This window comes from Zootoca vivipara, chromosome 15 (assembly GCF_965207765.1).
Source record: "Zootoca vivipara chromosome 15, rZooViv2.hap1.1, whole genome shotgun sequence".
Lineage (NCBI taxonomy): Eukaryota > Metazoa > Chordata > Lepidosauria > Squamata > Lacertidae > Zootoca > Zootoca vivipara.
Window position 1 is genome coordinate 8,303,970 of NC_142598.1, and position 20,620 is coordinate 8,324,589.

Consider the following 20,620-nt stretch of genomic DNA (forward strand, 5'->3'; position numbering starts at 1 on the left):
TATAGACATTTTTATGAACATATTATTTAGCTGGTTTTGCACCCCCCCTTCACCTGTGCCCCAGCGGTGACCTTCCTCACCACCCCCTAGCTACGGCCCTGGCCACCCAGGCTCCATTGAAGCCTGCCTGACTTACTTTGCCCCTAGAGCCATGGGGCATGGCCTCGAGAACAGGGAAAAGTCCTTCTGTGGGGAAACACACGCAGGCTTAAAGCAGATCAGATAGGTAAGGGCTTTCCAGGGAAAACAATGATACTTCTAAGCACTGTCTTTCATATTTCTCTCTCTCTCTCTCTCTCTCTCTCTCTCTCTCTCACACACACACACACACACACACACACACACACACACAAAAAAAATATGAAATTTATGTCTTTAAATACACCAAAGATTCCTGCTTTTAATGTTCATTGAAGTTCGCAGCTCACATTTCTACCTTTGCAATGAATTAGGCACAAGGTCCTCTTGTAAACACCCCTAGGCCCTGGGAGGGGACCCAGGTGGCACTGTGGGTTAAACCACAGAGCCTAGGGCTTGCTGATCAGAAGGTCAGCGGTTCGAATCCCTGTGACGGGGTGAGCTCCCATTGCTCAGTCCCAGCTCCTGCCCACCTAGCAGTTCGAAAGCACATCAAAGTGCAAGTAGATAAATAGGGACCGCTCCGGCGGGAAGGTAAATGGCGTTTCCGTGCGCTGCTCTGGTTCGCCAGAAGCAGTTTTGTCATGCTGGCCACATGACCTGGAAGCTAGCTGCGGACAAACGCCGGCTCGCTAGGCCTATAGAGCAAGATGAGCGCCGCAACCCCAGAGTCGGACATGACTGGACCTGATGGTCAGGGGCCCCTTTACCTTTTGTAACCACCCCTAGGCACTGGGAGGGGTCCAAGCCTCGCCACAGCAGATGTCAGAGACATGGGGGCAAGCCCAGGGGTGGGAGTACAGGGAAACACTTCTTTTTCTTTTGTTCAACTTGATGCTCCACCTTTCGGTCCTCTGTCTACAACAGAGACTTGATTTGAACTAGGTAAAGGTAAAGGGTAAAGGGACCCCTGACCATTAGGTCCAGTCATGACCGACTCTGGGGTTGCGCGCTCATCTCACATTATTGGCCGAGGGAGCCGGCGTATAGCTTCCAGGTCATGTGGCCAGCATGACAAAGCTGCTTCTAGTGAACTAGAGCAGCACACGGAAACGCCGTTTACCTTCCCACTGTAGCAGTTCCTATTTATCTACTTGCATTTTGACGTGCTTTCGAACTGCTAGGTGGGCAGGAGCTGGGACCGAGCAACGGGAACTCACCCCGTCACAGGGATTCGAACTGCCGACCTTCTGATCAGCAATCCCTAGGCTCTGTGGTTTAACCCACAGCACCACCTGCATCCCTACTGCGTCCATTTGTCTACAACAGAGACTTGATTTGAACTACAGCTTCCCAAATCACAGCAGCGGAGACTCAGATTGTCAGGATAAGAAACAGCAACCGGCTGCTGAGGGTCTATGCATGGTGCCTACCTTGCTCTTGCTGTTGATTCTTTGCAGACATCACCATCGCTACCTGTTTATTTATAGGCCATTTTCCCAGCAACCCCCCCCCCCCAAGTCAGATGCCAGGAACAGAGTCGGATTGAGGTTTGATGAGGCCCTAAGCTACTGAAAGTAATATGTCCAGCTGTCTTTTGTCAACAACAAATTGTGGCTGTTTTTTGTGTAGAATATATGCTATATGGTAATTTATGGACCTAATAGGTATCTAAAGCCATTTGCACATAACAAAATCTGTATTTTTTCAAAGTATGTGTTGAACTGAAATACAATTAAGAAGAAGTATATTAATAGTGTTGTGACAACAAATAGTGAAATAATTATTAAGCTCTAACTTAAAATGATGGGGGCCCATTACCTACATCATAGGAGCCTACACAACACAAAACACTGTTGCTGTATGTAGGTTTTATTTTATTTGTTTTGTATCTTATATTTTGGAAATGTACATTCAGGTGTTTTTTCCCCTTTACATTTTTTTGCCCCCCCCCAAAGAGAGTAGGGCCCTAAGCTATAGCTTGTTTAGCTTATATGTAAATCCGGCACTGGCCAGGATGATCTGAGCCTGTATATCTCTCAGTGAAGCACTGGTTGGAAGGTACTGGGTGAGGGCAAAGGCAGATTTAGGGCAGTAGTGTGGCTGGTTCTGCCACACTGGGAGGGAATTTTGAGACCAAAGTCCGCCCCTGTGGGGAGGGGGTTCAGACCACGCAAACAGGAAAACAGATAAAAACATTGGCAGGATTGTTGTAAGAACCTGCAGTCTTATAAGAGCATATATTTAAAGCAGATGAATAAACGAGCAAATTCCGTTAATTTAGATGTGCAGAAAATATTAAAAATAAGGAACTGCAGAAAGGGGGGGAAGGAAGTCGAGTTTTGAAATGTCAAAATGATTGTAAAGTTATTGAAATGTATAAAATTGAAAATCATAAATAATTTTTTTAAAAAAACAGGACCACGCAAACAGGAACAGGGTCTCTGTTCTCAGGGGGTGCCTCATAGCCCTGTCTCTCCCCACATCCATCTGGCTCCTAGGAAATCTGACAGGCTTCTAAGTTTTATTTAAATGGCTGGGTCATTGGGCATAGGCTCTGGGAGACAGCTCCCCCCCCCCAGACACACCCTGTGGCTTCCCCCCCCCCAACACGACTATGAGGTGTGGCGCTCATCTCGCTTTCAGACCGAGGGATCCGGTGTTTGTCCACAGACAGCTTTCCAGGTCCTGTGGCCAGCATGACTACACCACTTCTGGCGCAATGGGACACTGTGACGGAAGCCAGAGCGAATGGAAACGCCTTTTACCTTCCCACCACAGTGGTACCTATATATCTACTTGCACTGGTGTGCTTTCAAACTGCTAGGTCGGCAGGAGCTGGGACAGAGCAACGGGAGCTCACCCTGTTGTGGGGATTCGAACCGCCGACCTTCTGATCGGCAAGCCCAAGAGGCTCAGTGGTTTAGACCACAGCGCCACCCGCTCCCAACTTTCAGTCTTACCCCCTGCCCTGCCCAGTTTTTCAAAAAGAAGAAACGTAAAGTTCTCACCAGCAGTAGTCAAGGAGGTGCGAAGGCAGCACTGGGATGTAGATGTGCTGCCAGTGCATGGGATATAACATGGAGAGGGATGCCTGAACACAGGCTGTGAGCTGCAGGGAGAGAGAGGGGGGGCGTTAGGAAATTTCCCTTAGGATGGCCTGACTCTGCTCGGAAGACCAGAACCACCCTCCAAGTTACAGCCTGTGCCTTACAGGTGGATTTAGCCCCTGTCCTCTTCCTGAAAATTGCCAGGATTTTGGCCTGACGTTTTGGGGTCTCCTCCAGATTCAGGAGGTGGGTAGGTGGGTGTCAGGCTAGCCCATTTTCCACTATGTCACCACCGCTAGACCTCTCCCTACCAGGCAGCCTCCCCCCCCCCAACTCCCAGACCTCTGCCCCTTGCAATTTGGGGCTTGAACCACAGGAGACCTGGCAGGGCCGTCTCAAGCCGGTCGGGCGCCCTGGCACGGAGATCGCTCCGGCGCCCCCGCCCTGGCATAGCTGCCAAGTCTCCCGTTTTCCCTGGGAAACCCCTGTTTTTCCAGCTGTCCCCAGCCGAAAAAACAGATTTTTTTTTGTTTTCCCCCGGTTTATTCTGGCACGGCGGCCATTTTGGAACTGGGCGGAGCATGCTCAGAAGCGACTTTTGGTGCTGCTCTGCCCAGTTCCAAAATGCCCGCCGCACTACTTCCAGTATGCTACTTCCGGTCCGGTCCCTTATTTTTCAGAGAGGAACTTGGCAGGTATGCGCCCTGGTGGATGGGCAGGTGCAGCACGGCTTCACCGTGCAGCGTCCTCCTGCCGGCCCAGCGCCCTGGCGCCCCACGCCACCATGACTACCCCTAGAGCCGGGCCTGAGACCTGGCAACTTTCTCCTCCCTGAGACCTGCAACCCAGCTGTACAGCTGCAAACACAACGTTTTGAGAGTGTTTTGAATGTATTCTACAAATGTGACACTAGATGGCGATGGTGAGCTAATGGGAAATTTTATATATACTATACACACATACACAAACACACACACTGTTTTTCCTAAAGCATTATCGCAGCATTTTTTATATGTGTCTAGGTTCCCCCCTCCCCCCCCCAAAGCATCCACTTGCCCTCACCGTGCTGAGTTTTCTGGTGGTGAGCAGGATCCGTCGCTCGTGGAGGAGGCTTGCATACAGGCGCAACATGTTGTTTGCATCCACGGCCACAACAAATTCTGTCAGGTTCCTCTGTGGGAAGGAGCCAATGTCCGGTTAGGCTCTCCAGTGCAGATTTGGCACAATGTCCCCCTCCCCCAATTGTTCTCTGCCTTCTGTTGTACTCTGTGTCACCCATGGCAGTACAATGCACCCAGCTCTCTTATTTCATCTTCTGTTGTCTTTGTTCTAGGGGCAACAGGACACCAGGAAATGCCCAGCCTCAGCACAATGTCCAGGCAGAAATCGCTTTAATGTCTGGGAAAATCCAGACATATGGCAACCAATCTCGGAAGTGTAGATTTTAGCACATTTCCTTTTAAAAAAGCTCAAAAACATCATGTGTTTTTTGTGGAGTGGGGCTGGGGAGATTTTTTTCAAAAAAGCTCAACATTTGGGGGCAAAACCTTCATATTTTTCGCGCGCACACAAAAAAGCTTTGCCATAAAAAGCACAACACCATTTGTGTTCACTGGGTCCATCTTGTAGGAGATGGATTGAGGACTAAATCTGTAGATGGAGATTTAAACCTCCTATCCCACGCGTGTGGGAGAAATACAAAGGGGAACACTGTGTATCCAAATGCATTTTGTAAATTATCACTCATTGGAGCTGCAGTCTCTCCTTTCTTAGTGTGGACCAGCTGTTTCCAATGTCTATGTACCTCACCTCTATTTGCCTAGAAACTAGTTACAGGTAGGTAGCCGTGTTGGTCTGAGTCGAAGCAAAATAAAAAAATTCCTTCAGTAGCACCTTAAAGACCAACTAAGTTTATATTTTGGTATGAGCTTTCGTGTGCATGCACACTTCTTCAGATAGATTAGTGTATCTGAAGAAGTGTGCATGCACACGAAAGCTCATACCAAAATATAAACTTAGTTGGTCTTTAAGGTGCTACTGAAGGAATTTTTTAATTTTGCCTAGAAACTGTTCTGCTTAATAGCATCCTGATGGTGGTGTATTTTGACTACTGGAGTGAAATCATGGTCCTCTCCCTACTTTTGGCATCTAAATCAGTGCTGCCTACTCTTGACAGTTGATCTCCAGCAGAAGTCTTTCTCCCATCAACTGCTGCCTGATCTTCTGAAACCGAAACAATGGGCCAATGCTGCCAAAACGTGCAGAGTTCCAATGTGATGCAACACAGGCAGAACACGAAGGCACAGAAATAACCAAAGTCTTACTGTATTAATAGGAAATAAGGTAATCGCAAAGTACAGGCGATACACGGTGGATCAGCAACGACGCGACAGACAGGTTGCCGGCGTTTAAGACCTGTTTCGCCCAATATTGGGCTTCTTCAGTGGTATCTTCTTTAGTGAAAGTACAGTTTCTTATTTAGGCTTAGGCCACAGTGTTTTCTTGTTAATTTTGCAAATTCAGCATCTTGTATTCTTTATATTCTTAGTTAGAGGAGAATGAGGTGGCCTAAGCTCCTGGGCGAAACAGGTCTTAAACGCCGGCAACCTGTCTGTCGCGTCGTTGCTGATCCACCGTGTATCGCCTGTACTTTGCGTTTACCTTATTTCCTATTAATACAGTAAGACTTTGGTTATTTCTGTGCCTTCGTGTTCTGCCTGTGTTGCATCACATTTGATCTTCTGAAACAGCAGGGATTGGACCAGGGACCTTCTGCTTGCGCGTCATGTGCTCTGCCATTGAAATACAATCCCTTTCTCTCCTCTTACATCTCTTGTGCTAGGAACAGGTCCAGCTCTTGCATTGCTTACCTGTCACACAGCTGTTTAAAGTGCAGCAGCAGCCTGTCCACAAAAATGCAGCAAAAATCCCCATCTTGCCCTCCTATTCCCACTTTTCACAATCCCCTCCTTCAAAAAAAAAAACAGACAAAAAACAATCCCCTCCTTCCCCTAGGTTGCACCTAGAATCATAGAGTCATAGAATCATAGAGTTGGAAGAGACCACAAGGGCCATCCAGTCCAACCCCCTGCCAAGCAGGAAACACCATCAAAGCATTCTTGAAACTATGGCTGTCAAGCCTCCGCTTAAAGACCTCCAAAGAAGGAGACACCAACACACTCCTGGGCAGCAAATTCCACTGTTGAACAGCTCTTACTGTCAGGAAGTTCTTCCTAATGTTTAGGTGGAATTTTCTTTCTTGTAGTTTGAATCCATTGCTCCGTGTCTGCTTCTCTGGAGCAGCAGAAAACAACCTTTCACCCTCCTCTATATGACATCCTTTTATATATTTGAACATGGCTATCATATCACCCCTTAACCTTCTCTTCTCCAGGCTAAACATACCCAGCTCCCTAAGCCGTTCCTCATAAGGCATTGTTTCCAGGCCTTTGACCATTTTGGTTGCTCTCCTCTGGACACGTTCCAGCTTGTCAGTATCCTTCTTGAACTGTGGTGCCCAGAACTGGACACAGTACTCCAGGTGAGGTCTGACCAGAGCAGAATACTGTGGTACTATTACTTCCCTTGATCTAGACGCTATACTCCTATTGATGCAGCCCAGAATTGCATTGGCTTTTTTAGCTGCTGCATCACACTGCTGACTCATGTCAAGTTTGCGGTCTACCAAGACTCCTAGATCCTTTTCACATGTACTGCTCTCAAGCCAGGCGTCACCCATCCTGTATTTGTGCCTTTCATTTTTTTTTGCCCAAGTGTAGTACCTTACATTTCTCCTTGTTAAAATTCATCTTGTTTGCTTTGGCCCAGTTGTCTAATCTGTTAAGGTCATTTTGAAGTGTGATCCTGTCCTCTGGGGTATTAGCCACCACTCCCAATTAGGTGTCGTCTGCAAACTTGCTCAGGATGCCCTCAAGCCCATCATCCAAGTCATTGATAAAGATGTTGAAGAAGACTGGGCCCAAGACCTGACTTATGTTTGCCATTCATTGCACATTATACTCCTGCCCGCTCCCCAACTCTGCTTGGAGAAAATGCCCTTTTGCAATGAATCACTCTTCTCTCTATTCTGAAATCTTCGTAGCATTGCCAGACCATGTCCTTTCCCAGCCCATTCAGGGCTCATCCAGACTTCCACTTTCCCCACCGTTTTCCCCTGGAGAAACCCATCCTTTACCGCGGAATTGGAGCAACTGTTAACTGGGTTTCCTGCAGTTTGACCTCTGCTCCAATACAGTGTGGAAGAGTGAGCTTCCTGGGGAAAGCAGTGGTGCAAAGAGAAAACCACATATCTAGTAAGCAGAGGACAAGCAGAAAATCTCTCAGAATCATGCTTTCTAGGCACAGGGAAAGCAAAAGTGTGGGTAATCTCTCCTTGCCGCTCCACTGCAACAAGAGCTATCATTTCCGCAGTCATGCAACACACAGAATCTACAGCCTGCTGCCCCTCTTTTTTCTCCTCAATGTCATCTGGTTTTTCTGGAGTTGCCCCCTACCATAGAATCAAAGAATCTTAGAGTTGGAAGAGACCACAAGGACCATCCAGTCCAACCCCCTGCCCAGCAGGAAACACCATCAAAGCATTCCTGACAGATGGCTGTCAAGCCTCCGCTTAAAGACCTCCAAAGAAGGTGACTCCACCACACTTCTTGGCAGCAAATTCCACTGTCGAACAGCTCTTACTGTCAGGAAGTTCTTCCTAATGTTTAGGTGGAATCTTCTTTCTTGTAGCTTGAATCCATTGCTCCGTGTCCGCTTCTCTGGAGCAGCAGAAAACAACCTTTCACCCTCCTCTATGTGACATCCTTTCGTATATTTGAACATGGCTATCATATCACCCCTTAACCTTCTCTTCTCCAGGCTAAACATACCCAGCTCCCTAAGCCGTTCCTCATAAGGCATCGTTTCCAGGCCTTTGACCATTTTGGTTGCCCTCCTCTGTGGAGCTGAAGTGGAGTTTGGGCACCAGCAAGGGAGCTAGGCTTGTGTGACCTAGATTACTCCACCCTTAAGGCTGGTGATAAAGGAGACATCATTTCCACAATTGTGAAAGCTGGTGTCTCTCTCTTTAGAAAGCAAGCACTGCCCCTACAAACCACAACCACCTCTCTCAAAGTTCCACGAGACACTGCAAAAGTGACTTACACTTTCAGGAATGGTGGGGAGTTTGCCTTGGTCAGGGACAATGAAATAAACCTGGAAGAGACAAAGAAAGAGGTTAGTGATGATCTGGTCCAGCTAGAAGAAGACTGTGAAACAAAACTTGTGGAAGTGGTCTGAGTCTCTCTCTCTCCCCCCCCCTCTCTCTCTCACACACACACACTTATTTTTATGGATAATAGCTGTCTGGCCAACCAGCATATTACACCAGATCAAGCCACACATTACATGCGTTGGCTGATCTCCCAATAGGATGGTCACTTGGGCATCCCCAGAAGAAGGACTTTAAAAAAAGGACACAGATTTGTATAAAGCATGGGTGTCAAACACAAGGCCCGGGGGCCAAATCCAGCCCGCCAGACCTCGTCATGTGGCCTGCCGAGCGCCCCAGCCCCAGCGGGACCCAGCAGTGGGACCTTACTGCTGAAGCGCCGCGCCAACAAAGCGCCGACAAACAGCTGGGGCCGGGGAAATGCTTTTTGCCCCTGGGTCCCTTCGCGCTCTTTTCTGGCGCTGAATCAAGGCGGCGACCCCCCCTTCCCTTTCTTTCTTCCTCTCTCTCGTTCTTATTCTTTCTTTCCCTCTCCTTCCTTCCTTCTTTATCTCTGTCTTCTCTCCCTCTTTCTTTTTCTTTCCTTCTTTATTCCTTCTTTTCTACTCTTCTTTCTCTCACCTCTTTCCTTCCTCTCTCCCTCCTGCTCCCTCTTTTCTTTCTTTCTTTCTTTCTTTCTTTCTTTCTTTCTTTCTTTCTTTCTTTCTTTCTTTCTTTCTTTCTTCATTACTTCCTTCCTTTCTTCCTTCCGTCCTTCCCAACTTTCTTCCTCTCCCTTATTCTTATTATTCTTTCTTTCCCTCTACTTCCTTTCTTTCTCCCTTTCCGTCTTCTCTCCCTCTTTCTTTTTCTTTCCTTCTTTATTCTCTTCCTTATTTCCTACTCTTCTTTCTCTCCCCTCTTTCCTTCCTTCCTTCCTTCCTTCCTTCCTTCCTTCCTTCCTTCCTTCCTTCCTTCCTTCCTTCCTTCCTTCCTCCCCTCCCTCTTCCTCTCCCTCTCCCTCTCCCTCTCCCTCTCCCTCTCCCTCTCCCTCTCCCTCTCCCTCTCCTCAGAAACATAGGATGCTGCTTTATACTTCTGGCCCTTAAACCCTGGAATCAGGAGAGCAGCTTCAGTGAGTCAACCTCAGCCAGTCCCTTTGGTGAAGGGTGGTGGCTCACTGGCAGAACATCTGTCTTGCATGCAGAAGGACCCCAGCATCTCCAGTAGCTCTGCAAAGGTCCTGCATGAAACCCTAGCGAGCCTCCACCACCCAGTGCAGTTACCAAAAATCATTTTTCAATAAATTGTACAATAATTGTACATTTGAATATCTACTTGCCATTATTCTGACTATGTTTCTGCTTTCAGAGCTAGTTATTACTTACATTATTACAAAAAACAGTAATAATTGAATGCAGTGACAATAATTTATGATAATAAAGAGTGGACACATAGTCCTACAGATACAACCGGCCCTTTGAGGGTGACCAAACTGCTGATGCGGCCCCCGATGAATTTGAATTTGACACCCCTGGTATAAAGGATGCATATGTGTAAAACTAAATGTCTCGGTGCAAATTTAGAAAATTGCCATAATTTAAATAATCAAGGGGTCTCGGGGCACCTTAAAGACTAACTCATTTATTACGGAAGAACTTTTGTGGGCTCAAATTTGTTAGTCTTTAAGGTGCCACAAGACTCAGTTGTTTTTGCTGCAAGAGACTAGCATGGCTGCCGCTCTGGGGGGGGGGGAATTAAATACTGTAGAAATACAGCAGGGCAAGAAAGTGACCAGGTGATTTGTGTGCCTTCTCAGTCTGCTTTCCAGATGCTAACTGCTGATGGGCAAAATCAAGGTGCCTTTTTAGGGTTTTTCATTCCCTGTAAAGGACACATGTCCCCCACCCCCCCACCCCTGACTCACTGATGCAGTCCCAGAGTCCAGATCCCGGCTCTTGTCTTGTTTGCTTGGATCCTTCTCAGTGGAAATTTTCAATTTGCTCCTCTTTAGATCCTTGTAAGACAACAATAAATTGTTAAAAAAGGGACACACACACACACACACACACACACACACACACACACACACACACACCACAACAAATTAAAAGAAGATGGATGAGGAATTGTTTACATTTTTAGTCTTTCAACGATAATGCATCCATTTTTTTTATATATATAAAACCCTTCGTTCATTAAACTCCACATACTTCCACTTCCATATAATCTGGAGGCATCATAGAAAACATTTTATACCAGTTTCAGCGACATAGTTCAGCGACATAGACATAGACATAGACAGTGGAACAGCTGGTCTGTGCTAAGAAAGGAGAGACTATTACTCAAATGAGTAATAGTTTGCAAAATGCATTTGGATACATAGTGTTACTTTTTGTATTTCTCCTATACATGAGGGATTTGTCGTTTAGTCGTATCCAACTCTTCGTGACCCCATGGACCAGAGCATGCCAGGCACTCCTGTCTTCCCGTAGTTTGGTCAGACTCATGTTGGTAGCTTTGAGAACACTGCCCAGCCATCTCGTCCTCTGTTGTCCCCTTCTCCTTGTGCCCTCCATCTTTCCCAACATCAGGGTCTTTTCCAGGGAGTCTTCTCTTCTCATGAGGTGGCCAAAGTATTGGAGCCTCAGCTTCAGGATCTGTCCTTCCAGTGAGCACTCAGGGCTGATTAACTTAAGAATTGATAGGTTTGATCTTCTTGCAGTCCATGGGACTCTCAAGAGTCTACTCCAGCACCATAATGCAAAAGCATCAATTCTTCAGCGATCAGCCTTCTTTATGGTCCAGCTCTCACTTCTATACATCACTGCTGGGAAAACCATAGCTTTAACTATACAGACCTTTGTCGGCAAGGTAATGCTTTTTAAGATGCTGTCTAGGTTTTGTCATTGCTTTTCTCTCAAGAAGCAGGCGTCTTTTAATTTTGTGACTGCTGTCACCATCTGCAGTGATCATGGAACCCAAGAAAGTAAAATCTCTCATTTCTTCCCCTTCTATTTTCCATGAGGTGACGGGACCAGTGGCCATGATCTTAGTTTTTTTGATGTTGAGCTTCAGACCATATTTTGTGCTCTCCTCTTTCACCATCATTAAAATGTTCTTTAAAACCTCCTCACTTTCTGCCATTAAGGTTGTGTCATCAGCATATCTGAGGTTGTTGCTATTTCTTCCGGCCATCTTAATTCCGGCTTGGGATTAATCCAGTCCAGCCTTTCGCATGATGAATTCTGCATATACGGTAAGTTAAATAAGCAGGGAGACAATATACAACCTTGTCGTACTCCTTTCCCAATTTTGAACCAATCAGTTGTTCCATATCCATTTCTAACTGTAGCTTCTTGTCCCACATAGAGATTTCTCAGGAGACAGATGAGGTGATCAGGCACTCCCATTTCTTTAAGAACTTGCCATAGTTTGCTGTGGTCACACAGTCAAATGCTTTTGCATAGTCAATGAAACAGAAGTAGATGTTTTTCTGGAACTCTCTAGCTTTCTCCACAATCCAGCGCATGTTTGCAATTTGGTCTCTGGTTCCTCTGCCCCTTCAAAATCCAGCTTGCACTTCTGGGAGTTCTCGGTCCACATACTGCTTAAGCCTGCCTTATAGAATTTTAAGCATAACCTTGCTAGCATGTGAAATGAGTGCAATTGTGCGGGTAGTTGGAGCTTTCTTTGGCACTGCCCTTCTTTGGGATTGGGATGTAGAAATGTCAATCTACATATTTAATCCCCAATCCATCGCCTACAAGATGGACCCAGTGAACTCAAAAGCTGTTGAGCTTTTTATGGCAATTTGTGTGTGTGTGTGTGTGTGTGTGTGTGCAAAATATGAAGGTTTTGCCAAAAATGTTGAACACCATGATGGTTTTGAGCTTTTTCAAAAGGAAATAGCATCAGCTGCAAGTGTGTGTGGTACCGGTAATTATCAGGATCATTGCAGGCTAACTTTACTGACAGTTATGAATAGACAAATTCTGTACACGGCCTAAGATTTCCTTGACATCCATCAGATGTAAAGGACATAAACAACTATCTGACTTTTAGAAGATATCTGAAGGCAGCTCTGTATAAGGAAGTGTTTAATGTTTGATATTTTACTGTGGTTTTTGTTGGAAGCTGCCTAGAGTGGCTGGGGCAACCCAGTCGGATGGGCGGGGTATAAATAATACATTATTATTATTATTATTATTATTATTAATAAAGACTCTCCTCCCATGACATTCTATTGAGGGAAATAGAGAGGTATAGCATGAAAAATGATTAGGAGAAGGGAAGCGTGTCGTAAATAGTAGGAAGAAATTTTCCGTTTTTTTCCCTCTTTTTCTTTCTTTTTTTCTCTCTTTTCTTTTTTCCTTCTTTCTTTTTTTCGTGTATGTTTCTTGAAATTTAATTTGTTATTATGTGAGTGAATTATTATGATTTTGTATCTATCTGTTATATTATGTTGGATGAGTGGATTTGAAGCATTTATGATTTATATGATTTACTTAATTTTATGTTGGATGAGTGGATTTGATATATTTATGATTTATATGATTTACGTATTGATGATTACCTACCAGTTCTGTAAACATTTTTTAAAAGATAAATAAAGTATATTTTTAAAACTTAAAAAAAAAGACAATGTATTGAGGGAAACTCTCCATTCGCACCTCTTGGAGGTGGGGAAAATTCCCTCCTAATGCAAATTTCAACTTCAGAGGCAGGAATTCCCCCCTGGAATGAAGTGGGGGAAGAAAGATTCCAATAATTATCACCCTCCCCACTAACTCTTTCCTGTGTATATATGCAGGGATGGTGGCACCTCAGGGGTCCTGCAAAATGCAAAGATTCTTGGAGTGCCTCCATCCCTCACCGGAAGCCCACACAGTTGTTTAAAGGCCCGACCAGGAAAACAACAAATCATGGCAACAGGACTCAAAGCTCAGCTGTTTTGAGATTTTTGCATATCTATAGGAGCAGATTCCTCTGTGTCAGAGAGGTGAGGACTTACAAATTCAAGGCTGATGGGGCTGCTCAGGTCAGGCACAGGATGGAGATGAAGTGCAGACAAGAACTCATCCACCTCTGTGAACTAGTGAGAGAGGAGATAAAGGCAGAGATTGGTGTCTGAATGGAAATGCCAGGAAACTGGGGTGAGGGTGGGTGGGAACAGCACAGGGCAACTTGCTGGGCTCTGCAAGGAATCCAGAATTTCTGCCCTCACCTGCTGCTTGGCCAAGCTGTCTGCAATGTAGTTCAAGATCTTGTAGAAAACTTCAAACCAGGGCACATAGCTGCAAAGAGAATCAGCATCAGGGGGCACAACTGACCAAGCAAAGGGTAGCACATGCTTCATGCTAGAAGCTTCCATTGTCCAGTCCCTGCCCTCCCCGGTTGGCAAAGACCCCCGGGCCAGGCAGTCACGGCTAGTCAGAAGAATCCGTGCTGGGCTTCAAGGCATACATGTCTTATATATATATACATCTGTAGGAGGAGGGGGGACGGACTTCATTTTCCTGCACTTCCTTAGCCAGGGTGTCTAATTAGAACTTTATTTTTATTATTTATTAAATTGATATACCACCTTATACTCGGAGGTCTCAGGGCGGTTCACAGAAAAGATCGACATAAAAAACCAGAATATATATAATCAAAATAAAAAACAACCACCCAATAACAGCTCCCCTCAAAAGGGCCACATTTTTAAAGGGCATAGAGAAGTGAAATTGGCCCCGTGCCAACTTAGTGGAGAAGAACATGGGTAACTCAGTGGCAACTGGGCTTCTGCAACGGCTTGCACCTGCCTGCACTTCTGGTTAGTCCAGGTGTGGGGAACCTCTGCCCTCCAGATCTTGTTAAACTACTATGCCCATCACCCCTGGCCACTGACGACGCTGGGTGGGGCTCATGGGAGTTGTAGTTCAGCAACACCAGATGTCAGGGTCATAGCTGTCAACTTTCGGGTTTGAAAATAAGGGATCAGCAGCCTCACCTGTCCCGGGGACAGTCTATGGCAGGCATAGGCAACCTTGGCTCTCCAGATGCTTTGGAACTACAACTCCCATGATCCCTGACCACTGGCCCTGTTAGCTAGGGATCATGGGAGTTGTAGTTCCAAAGCATCTGGAGAGCCAAGGTTGCCTATGCCTGGTCTATGGTATATCTACGGTAACAATCCAGGATAGCAGTGGGAAACGGCGCTGGAATAAGGGAATTTCCAGCAAATAATAATAATAATAATAATAATAATAATAATAATAATTTATTATTTATACCCCGCCCATCTGGCCGGGTTCCCCCAGCCACTCTGGGCGGCTTCCAACAAAACATTAAAATACAGAAATCCATCAAACATTAAAAGCTTCCCTAAACAGGGCTGCCTTAAGATGCCTTCTAAAGGTCTGGTAATTGTTGTTTTCTTTGACCTCTGGTGGGAGGGCATTCCACAGGGTGGGTGCCACTACCGAGAAGGCCCTCTGCCTGGTTCCCTGTAACTTAGCTTCTCGTAGCGAGGGAACCGCCAGAAGGCCCTCGGCACTGGACCTCAGTGTCCGGGCAGAAAAAAGGGAAGGTTGTCAGCTGTGGCTTGGAATAAGGGAGTTTCCCGCCAAAAAAAGGGAGGGTTGACAGCTATGGTCAGGATCTGGCTGAACAATGAGGAATGGTGGGAGACGGCAGCTGGAGAACCTCCAAGGGAACCCCCAGAAGGGGAGGGCTCAGAGCCTGGGGATTTCTGGTGGGACACTGAGGAGAGGTCAAAGGGAGAAGATTGGGAAGGGGGCTGGATGCTGAAGAGGCAGCAGGGTTTAGGGGGCAAGGAGAGCCTGTGACAGGGAGCAGTTCAGACTCTGGAGCTGAAGCAGATGTGGGGTTCAAGAGGCTGCTGAAGAATCCCGGGAGTCTTCCTCTCCTGCTGTTACAAGCTCCCCTCTCCCCTGGTCTCCAAGACTGAGCAGAATAATGAGGAGGGCAGAACAAGAGACCAGAGGAACAAGAGACCAAACATCCAGGAGATGAGGAGCCTTAAGGGGATGGAAGGCAGGAACCTTCAGTCCTGGCAACTGTTCAATAGGAGCAAGACCTGCTGGGAAGCCTTGCTGAGTTGTAGGCCATTTCTTTGAATAAAGCGTTAACTTCACTGACAACGGACTCTGCTTCTTTGTGCTGATCTGCATCCGACTCCAGCCCTGACACCCAGTGGGTCAAAAAGTTTTGTAAGTTTTGGGGTCAATCCACACCAAGAAAATGCTTCCCCCAGTGACATGAAAATTCCCATCCATGAGAAGAGGCTGAGGAAGAACAAACCGTCCTACCTGAGGATACACAGGCAGGTGCGGAAGGCCACGGCCAAGCGGCAGAAACCAAAGCGTTGCTTTCCGTCCATATCGGTGAGTACAAAAGTGAAATGTTGGATCGTGGGGCTCTCCATAACCCTTAACAAAGAAGTGGGGAGACTGGGTAAGGGAGTGCCGTTTTGGAGAAAGAATGCAATAAGTCGGCTAAAGCGACAAACTGCTAATACTGTAGCACATATGTTTTGGTAGGCAAAACCCAGTGGGATGAATGCACAAAGCAATTGTTTAAATGTCATATGAAAGCAGGAGGAGATAATATTCTCCATATAGTCAGGCCGATAGGCTAAGAAAGAGGTAGCCACACAGGTCTATAGCACATTTTTATGCAGGGCAAAAAAGGTGAGTAGGGAGGGGGCATGATAGCACCTTATATCATTGTGCAATGTGTAAAAGCTATTACCGTAATTTTTTTCTTATTTCCAGACGGAGGCTTCCTATCACCCCCAAACACAAAACGTTTCCATGCAGGTAGTTCATCACATACAGTTCGCAGCCAAAATAACAGGTGTTGTGTTGTTCAATAAAGAGATCAAAGGACGTACGTACCTGCATGTGGGAACTTCTGACCTTATAATACAGTCGTACCTAGGCTCCTGAACACCTTGGGAGTCCAACGTTCCGGCTCTCGAACGATCGAAAACCGGAAGTGAGTGTTCTGGTTTTCGACCGTTCTTTTGGAAGCTGAACGTCCAACAGGGCTTCCGTGGCTTCTGATTGGCTGCAGGAGCTTCCTGCAACCAATCAAAAGCCACACTTTGGTTGCTGAACGTTTTGGAAGTAGAACGGACTTCCGGAACGGATTCCGTTTGACTTCCAAGGTACATCTGTAGTTGGAATGGGAGAGAATGGTTTGTCAATGTGAAGCAGAGGACAAAAAGATCCCTCCAATGCTGGGAAGACTTCTGCAGGTCCATTACAAGGGAAACTTGTTACACAAGGATTGATCCCGATCGCTGGGGTGCTGTTTCCAGCTGGGTGAAGGTGGGGAGCTACAAAGAAAGAGGGGGCTTCATGAGGGTTGCTAATTGACCAGGAGAAAAGTACTATTGTGACCAACAGCAATTTTATCTGTAGAAATCAGCAAATAATGTTTCTTGTTGTGTGGCGCTCTGCACATCATATTGCTGCCAAAGGCACCGCTTCCAACAGCTGGTTTCAAGAGCTGGTGAACCTAAGTTGCAAGGGTGCAAGCTTGGCACACATCAAGTGCCCAGAGAGTCCCCATTCATACCTTTCGACATCAAAGGGGAAGCAAAACTTGGGCAGCATCTGGACTGAATCCTACAGGAAGAAAGAAGGATCCTCGGTTATTTCAGTCTGAATCCAGCAGACAAACTTATAGGCACCTTGAGAAAAACCTTCGGTTGCCAAGGAGGAGCCTGGTGCACGTACAGAATGATCTGAATTGACAGCATAATCCTAGGCAAGTCTTCCTAGAAGTGCCCACCCCAGTTCCATGGGGCTGAGTCCCAGGCAAGTAGCACCGCAGCCATGGCCTCCTTTGCAAGCTGAATGCCAATCATTTACAAAGCATGCGGTGCTTCCCCACCTGCTTAGAACCAAGAGTGAGGGGGAACGGTTGCCCTCCAGATGTTGATGGACAGCTGCTCCCATCGTCCTGAACCACAGCACACCCTCCAGATGTTGCTGGACTGTAAATCCCCACCCTTGGGCTTATATGGAGTGTGTGTGCACCTATCTACCGGGCAAAGTGTCTAGGGCTGTTTCCAGATACTCCACAACGTTCCTCCAAAATCCATTTCTTAGTGATATTTCATGCAAGTGGACTGGCACAGCAGCCAGCTTGCTTTGCAGCCTGCAAATTGGGAAGTCTTCTGTGTTTCCAAGTTACTAGCCTACAAGGCAGTGTGAATGAATGGTCTCTATTTAATATCTTCCAATGCCTTTAGCTTCTACCTGTATAAGCTGTTTAATTGCTCCCATTTTATCTTCATGCCAGGAAAAGATTCACCCGTTTAATTTCTGTGTGTCGGGTTGTTTCCCCAAATCCAGAAGAAGAAGAAGAAGAAGAAGAAGAAGAAGAAGAAGAAGAAGAAGAAGAAGAAGAAGAAGAAGAAGAAGAAGAAGAAGAAGAAGAAAAAGCTGGTGACTCTTGAGCACATGCTAGCAATGATTTTGGAATGCAGAGTGGAGTTGGGCAGCAATTGTGCAAAGGGGGACTGACCTGGTCATCGAACTCCGGAGGGAACTGTCTAAGCACTTTAGGATCTGCACAGGGAAAGAGAGCAGAAGTCAGTCAGCATATGGAACAAAGACATAGCCAATTTCAGATGGATTTATAGGAGAGCCAAGCTCGCTTGCGACAGGCCACAGGACTCATGATTGCCACTGTATATTAGGAACATAGGAAGCTGCCTTGTTACGGAGTTAGACCACTGGGCCCATCTAGCTCAGAGCTGTCTGTAGCAGAGGCAGCCAACATGGTTCCTTCCAACTGTTGCTGGATTTAAGCTCCCATCATTCACCCTGACCAGGGATCAAGGTGCTGATGGGTGCTGGTGTTCATCTGCATCTGGAGGGCACCCTATTGGCTAGCCTTGGGTTCTCAGTGGCTCTTCCAGACTTTCAGGCAGGAGTCTTTCCCAGCTACCTGGAGATACCGGCAGACTCACCCACACTTTTGCTCGCCCCATATTTTGATAGTATTGGATACCAATTAATTCCCCCAAGTACAAGAGCTTTCCTTGTTGTTCCATGGCTGTGCCTGCGAAAATCCAACTTTACCCATTGAATCAAAAGCTAAGCTTTGGCTTGTCTGCACTTCTGATGAGATCTGATTCAGTGGGTGAGATCTGATTTTTGCAAGGCACAGCCATGGAACAGGAAGAAAAGCTCTCAGACCCGGAGGAATGCATCAGTACGTAATCAAAATATGGGGCAAGCAAAAGTGGGAATGAGCATTGAACCTGAGATCTGCTACATTCAAAGCAGTTGCCTGAGCTACAGCCCTTCTGCATCCACCATTGATTAGCTGAGGCCCACTTCTGTAGGTTTCACTTGCTCCCACTGTTGTTTTTTAACAGAAACAGGACCCGTTTTCTGTCACCTATCCCCGTGAAAGCATGGTTCCTGTTCTGTCTCATTTCTTTCAACCTCTAGTCTAGAGGAGATGCTGAGAATGCATTTTTGAAAAAAAAATGCAATTATGCATACACACCTACACAAAGTTGTTTAGTTTGCAGCTCCCCGCCCCCCCCCCCCGGGTGGATGCAGCTTGACAATAATACATGTAAATGCATACCCATGGACATACAATGCCAGGATATTTATTCCCTCTGAGGGTCTGCAGTGGAGAGCAATGCAAAAGGTCCCAGATTCAATCCCTAATTATCTCTTTTTAAAAAAAAATATTTTTATTAGATTTTACAATAATTCACATACATAAATCTATCCATAATTGTCCCAACATAATTCTCTTCACAACACAAAAGAAAAAAATATCGAAAAAAGACATTAAAAATACAAATAAAAACAAAATAAAACACGCTAAATCAAACACTAACACCAAAAATTTAAAACCTAATCATTTTTCCTAAATGTTATCCCATGGGCTTGCCCAGACCCCCCCCCTTATTGATTTTCATTTGCCAAATCACCTTTAACAGTTTACAGTTTTACTATTCACAAACTATTCCAATCTCGTTAAACTTATGTTTATCTATTTAGCCATTTAATCAAATTATCTATTAATTTTTATATTTATTTATTTCCTTCCATTCCCTCCTTCCCCCCGCACCCCAGAACTCTCCCTGCCACTGAGAGTTTCCAGAATGTGGAAGACAAGCAGGGGCTGGTTCTTTTCCAGCTGGATCCTCCCCCCCGCCCCCGTCCCCCCCCCACTCTGGAAACCCCCCCTGCTACCAAGGGATCCCAGAACGGAGACGACTCATAGGGGCGGGTGAAGCACCCAGCTATCCCTTCCAATTCAATTTTCTAAAAGCTATACTAATATTCCCATTTCTAATCTAAAAAACACTTTAACCTTCACTATCCTCTACTTCTCCTCCCTTGCCTGAATTTTTCTCCAAGAACACTCATGCCAAAACTTATTTTCTTATTCTATTTTATATCTTTTCTTTCTAACTTAGACTCTTCCCCCCCTGTTCACAGCATATCCCTTCTCGATTCAGCGAGCTCCAAAGTCCACAAACCAGTTTCAAAACCATTTTGACCAGCCTTTAAACATAACATCCTTTTCCCCTTCACCCCACTCCCTTTCTGCAATGTTTTACATGCCCAAATTTTCCATTCCCTCCCTGTTGCCCTTTTCTTATTTGAATGTTCCGTTCATTGTGATTAATCTTCTCCACCAGTCTTTGTTCCTTATGGGAATTCTGAAGTCCAAACATAATTTGTGCTCTCCCTTCTATGGGGGCACTGTTTCTCTGATATGCTTGATTGAAGACTTTTCCCTCTTTCTTCTCATGGCAAACTTCCTCCTGACACGAAAGTTGACATACTTCTTGTTCTTCATCAATTTCTTCTTTGATCTCTTCATCCAACATTTTTTTCCCCTTGTCTCTTTGGAGAAGTTGTTTCATCTCTCCTAATTGCAAATTGTCTTAATATGGTCCAATTCTAAGTTCCCATAAGAGTCTCAAAGTTCTTTCCTTGAATCCAGCGGCATACTCGCATGTTGACATTTTTTATACTCCTGTCAAGGACACAGTGTTGTTCCAAAGCACAGGAAGTGGTTACATTTCTTCATTCCATCGCCATTTTCCAAACTGGTTACAATATATCCTCAAGTTAAAAAAAAATCAGTTACTTATTTCCAAATTGTAATTACAGTATCCAGAGGGAGTTTTCGTAGATGATTCTTGCAGTTCAACTTATCAACATTGTTTCAACTCTCCCTCCTTTCACAAGTCTCGCTGAGTCCGTCCGGGCTGCTGATTCCAGCG

At 45.8% G+C, this 20,620-nt stretch overlaps 1 protein-coding gene across 4 annotated transcripts in view; it reads right to left on the reverse strand.

The window, feature by feature from the left end:
* Nucleotides 1–20,620, reverse strand: part of DENND1C (DENN domain containing 1C) — a 50,452-nt gene that overhangs the window by 21,560 nt on the left and 8,272 nt on the right. For all 4 annotated transcript variants that reach the window (XM_088658333.1, XM_060268703.2, XM_060268702.2 and 1 more), the window contains 9 exons: nucleotides 17,881–17,924; nucleotides 16,927–16,976; nucleotides 15,654–15,773; nucleotides 13,565–13,634; nucleotides 13,352–13,432; nucleotides 10,265–10,354; nucleotides 8,292–8,342; nucleotides 4,191–4,301; nucleotides 3,090–3,190 (listed from right to left, as the gene is read on the reverse strand). In XM_088658333.1, the coding sequence (XP_088514459.1) occupies nucleotides 3,090–3,190; nucleotides 4,191–4,301; nucleotides 8,292–8,342; nucleotides 10,265–10,354; nucleotides 13,352–13,432; nucleotides 13,565–13,634; nucleotides 15,654–15,773; nucleotides 16,927–16,976; nucleotides 17,881–17,924 (718 nt within the window). The remainder of the gene's footprint in view (nucleotides 1–3,089; nucleotides 3,191–4,190; nucleotides 4,302–8,291; nucleotides 8,343–10,264; nucleotides 10,355–13,351; nucleotides 13,433–13,564; nucleotides 13,635–15,653; nucleotides 15,774–16,926; nucleotides 16,977–17,880; nucleotides 17,925–20,620) is intronic.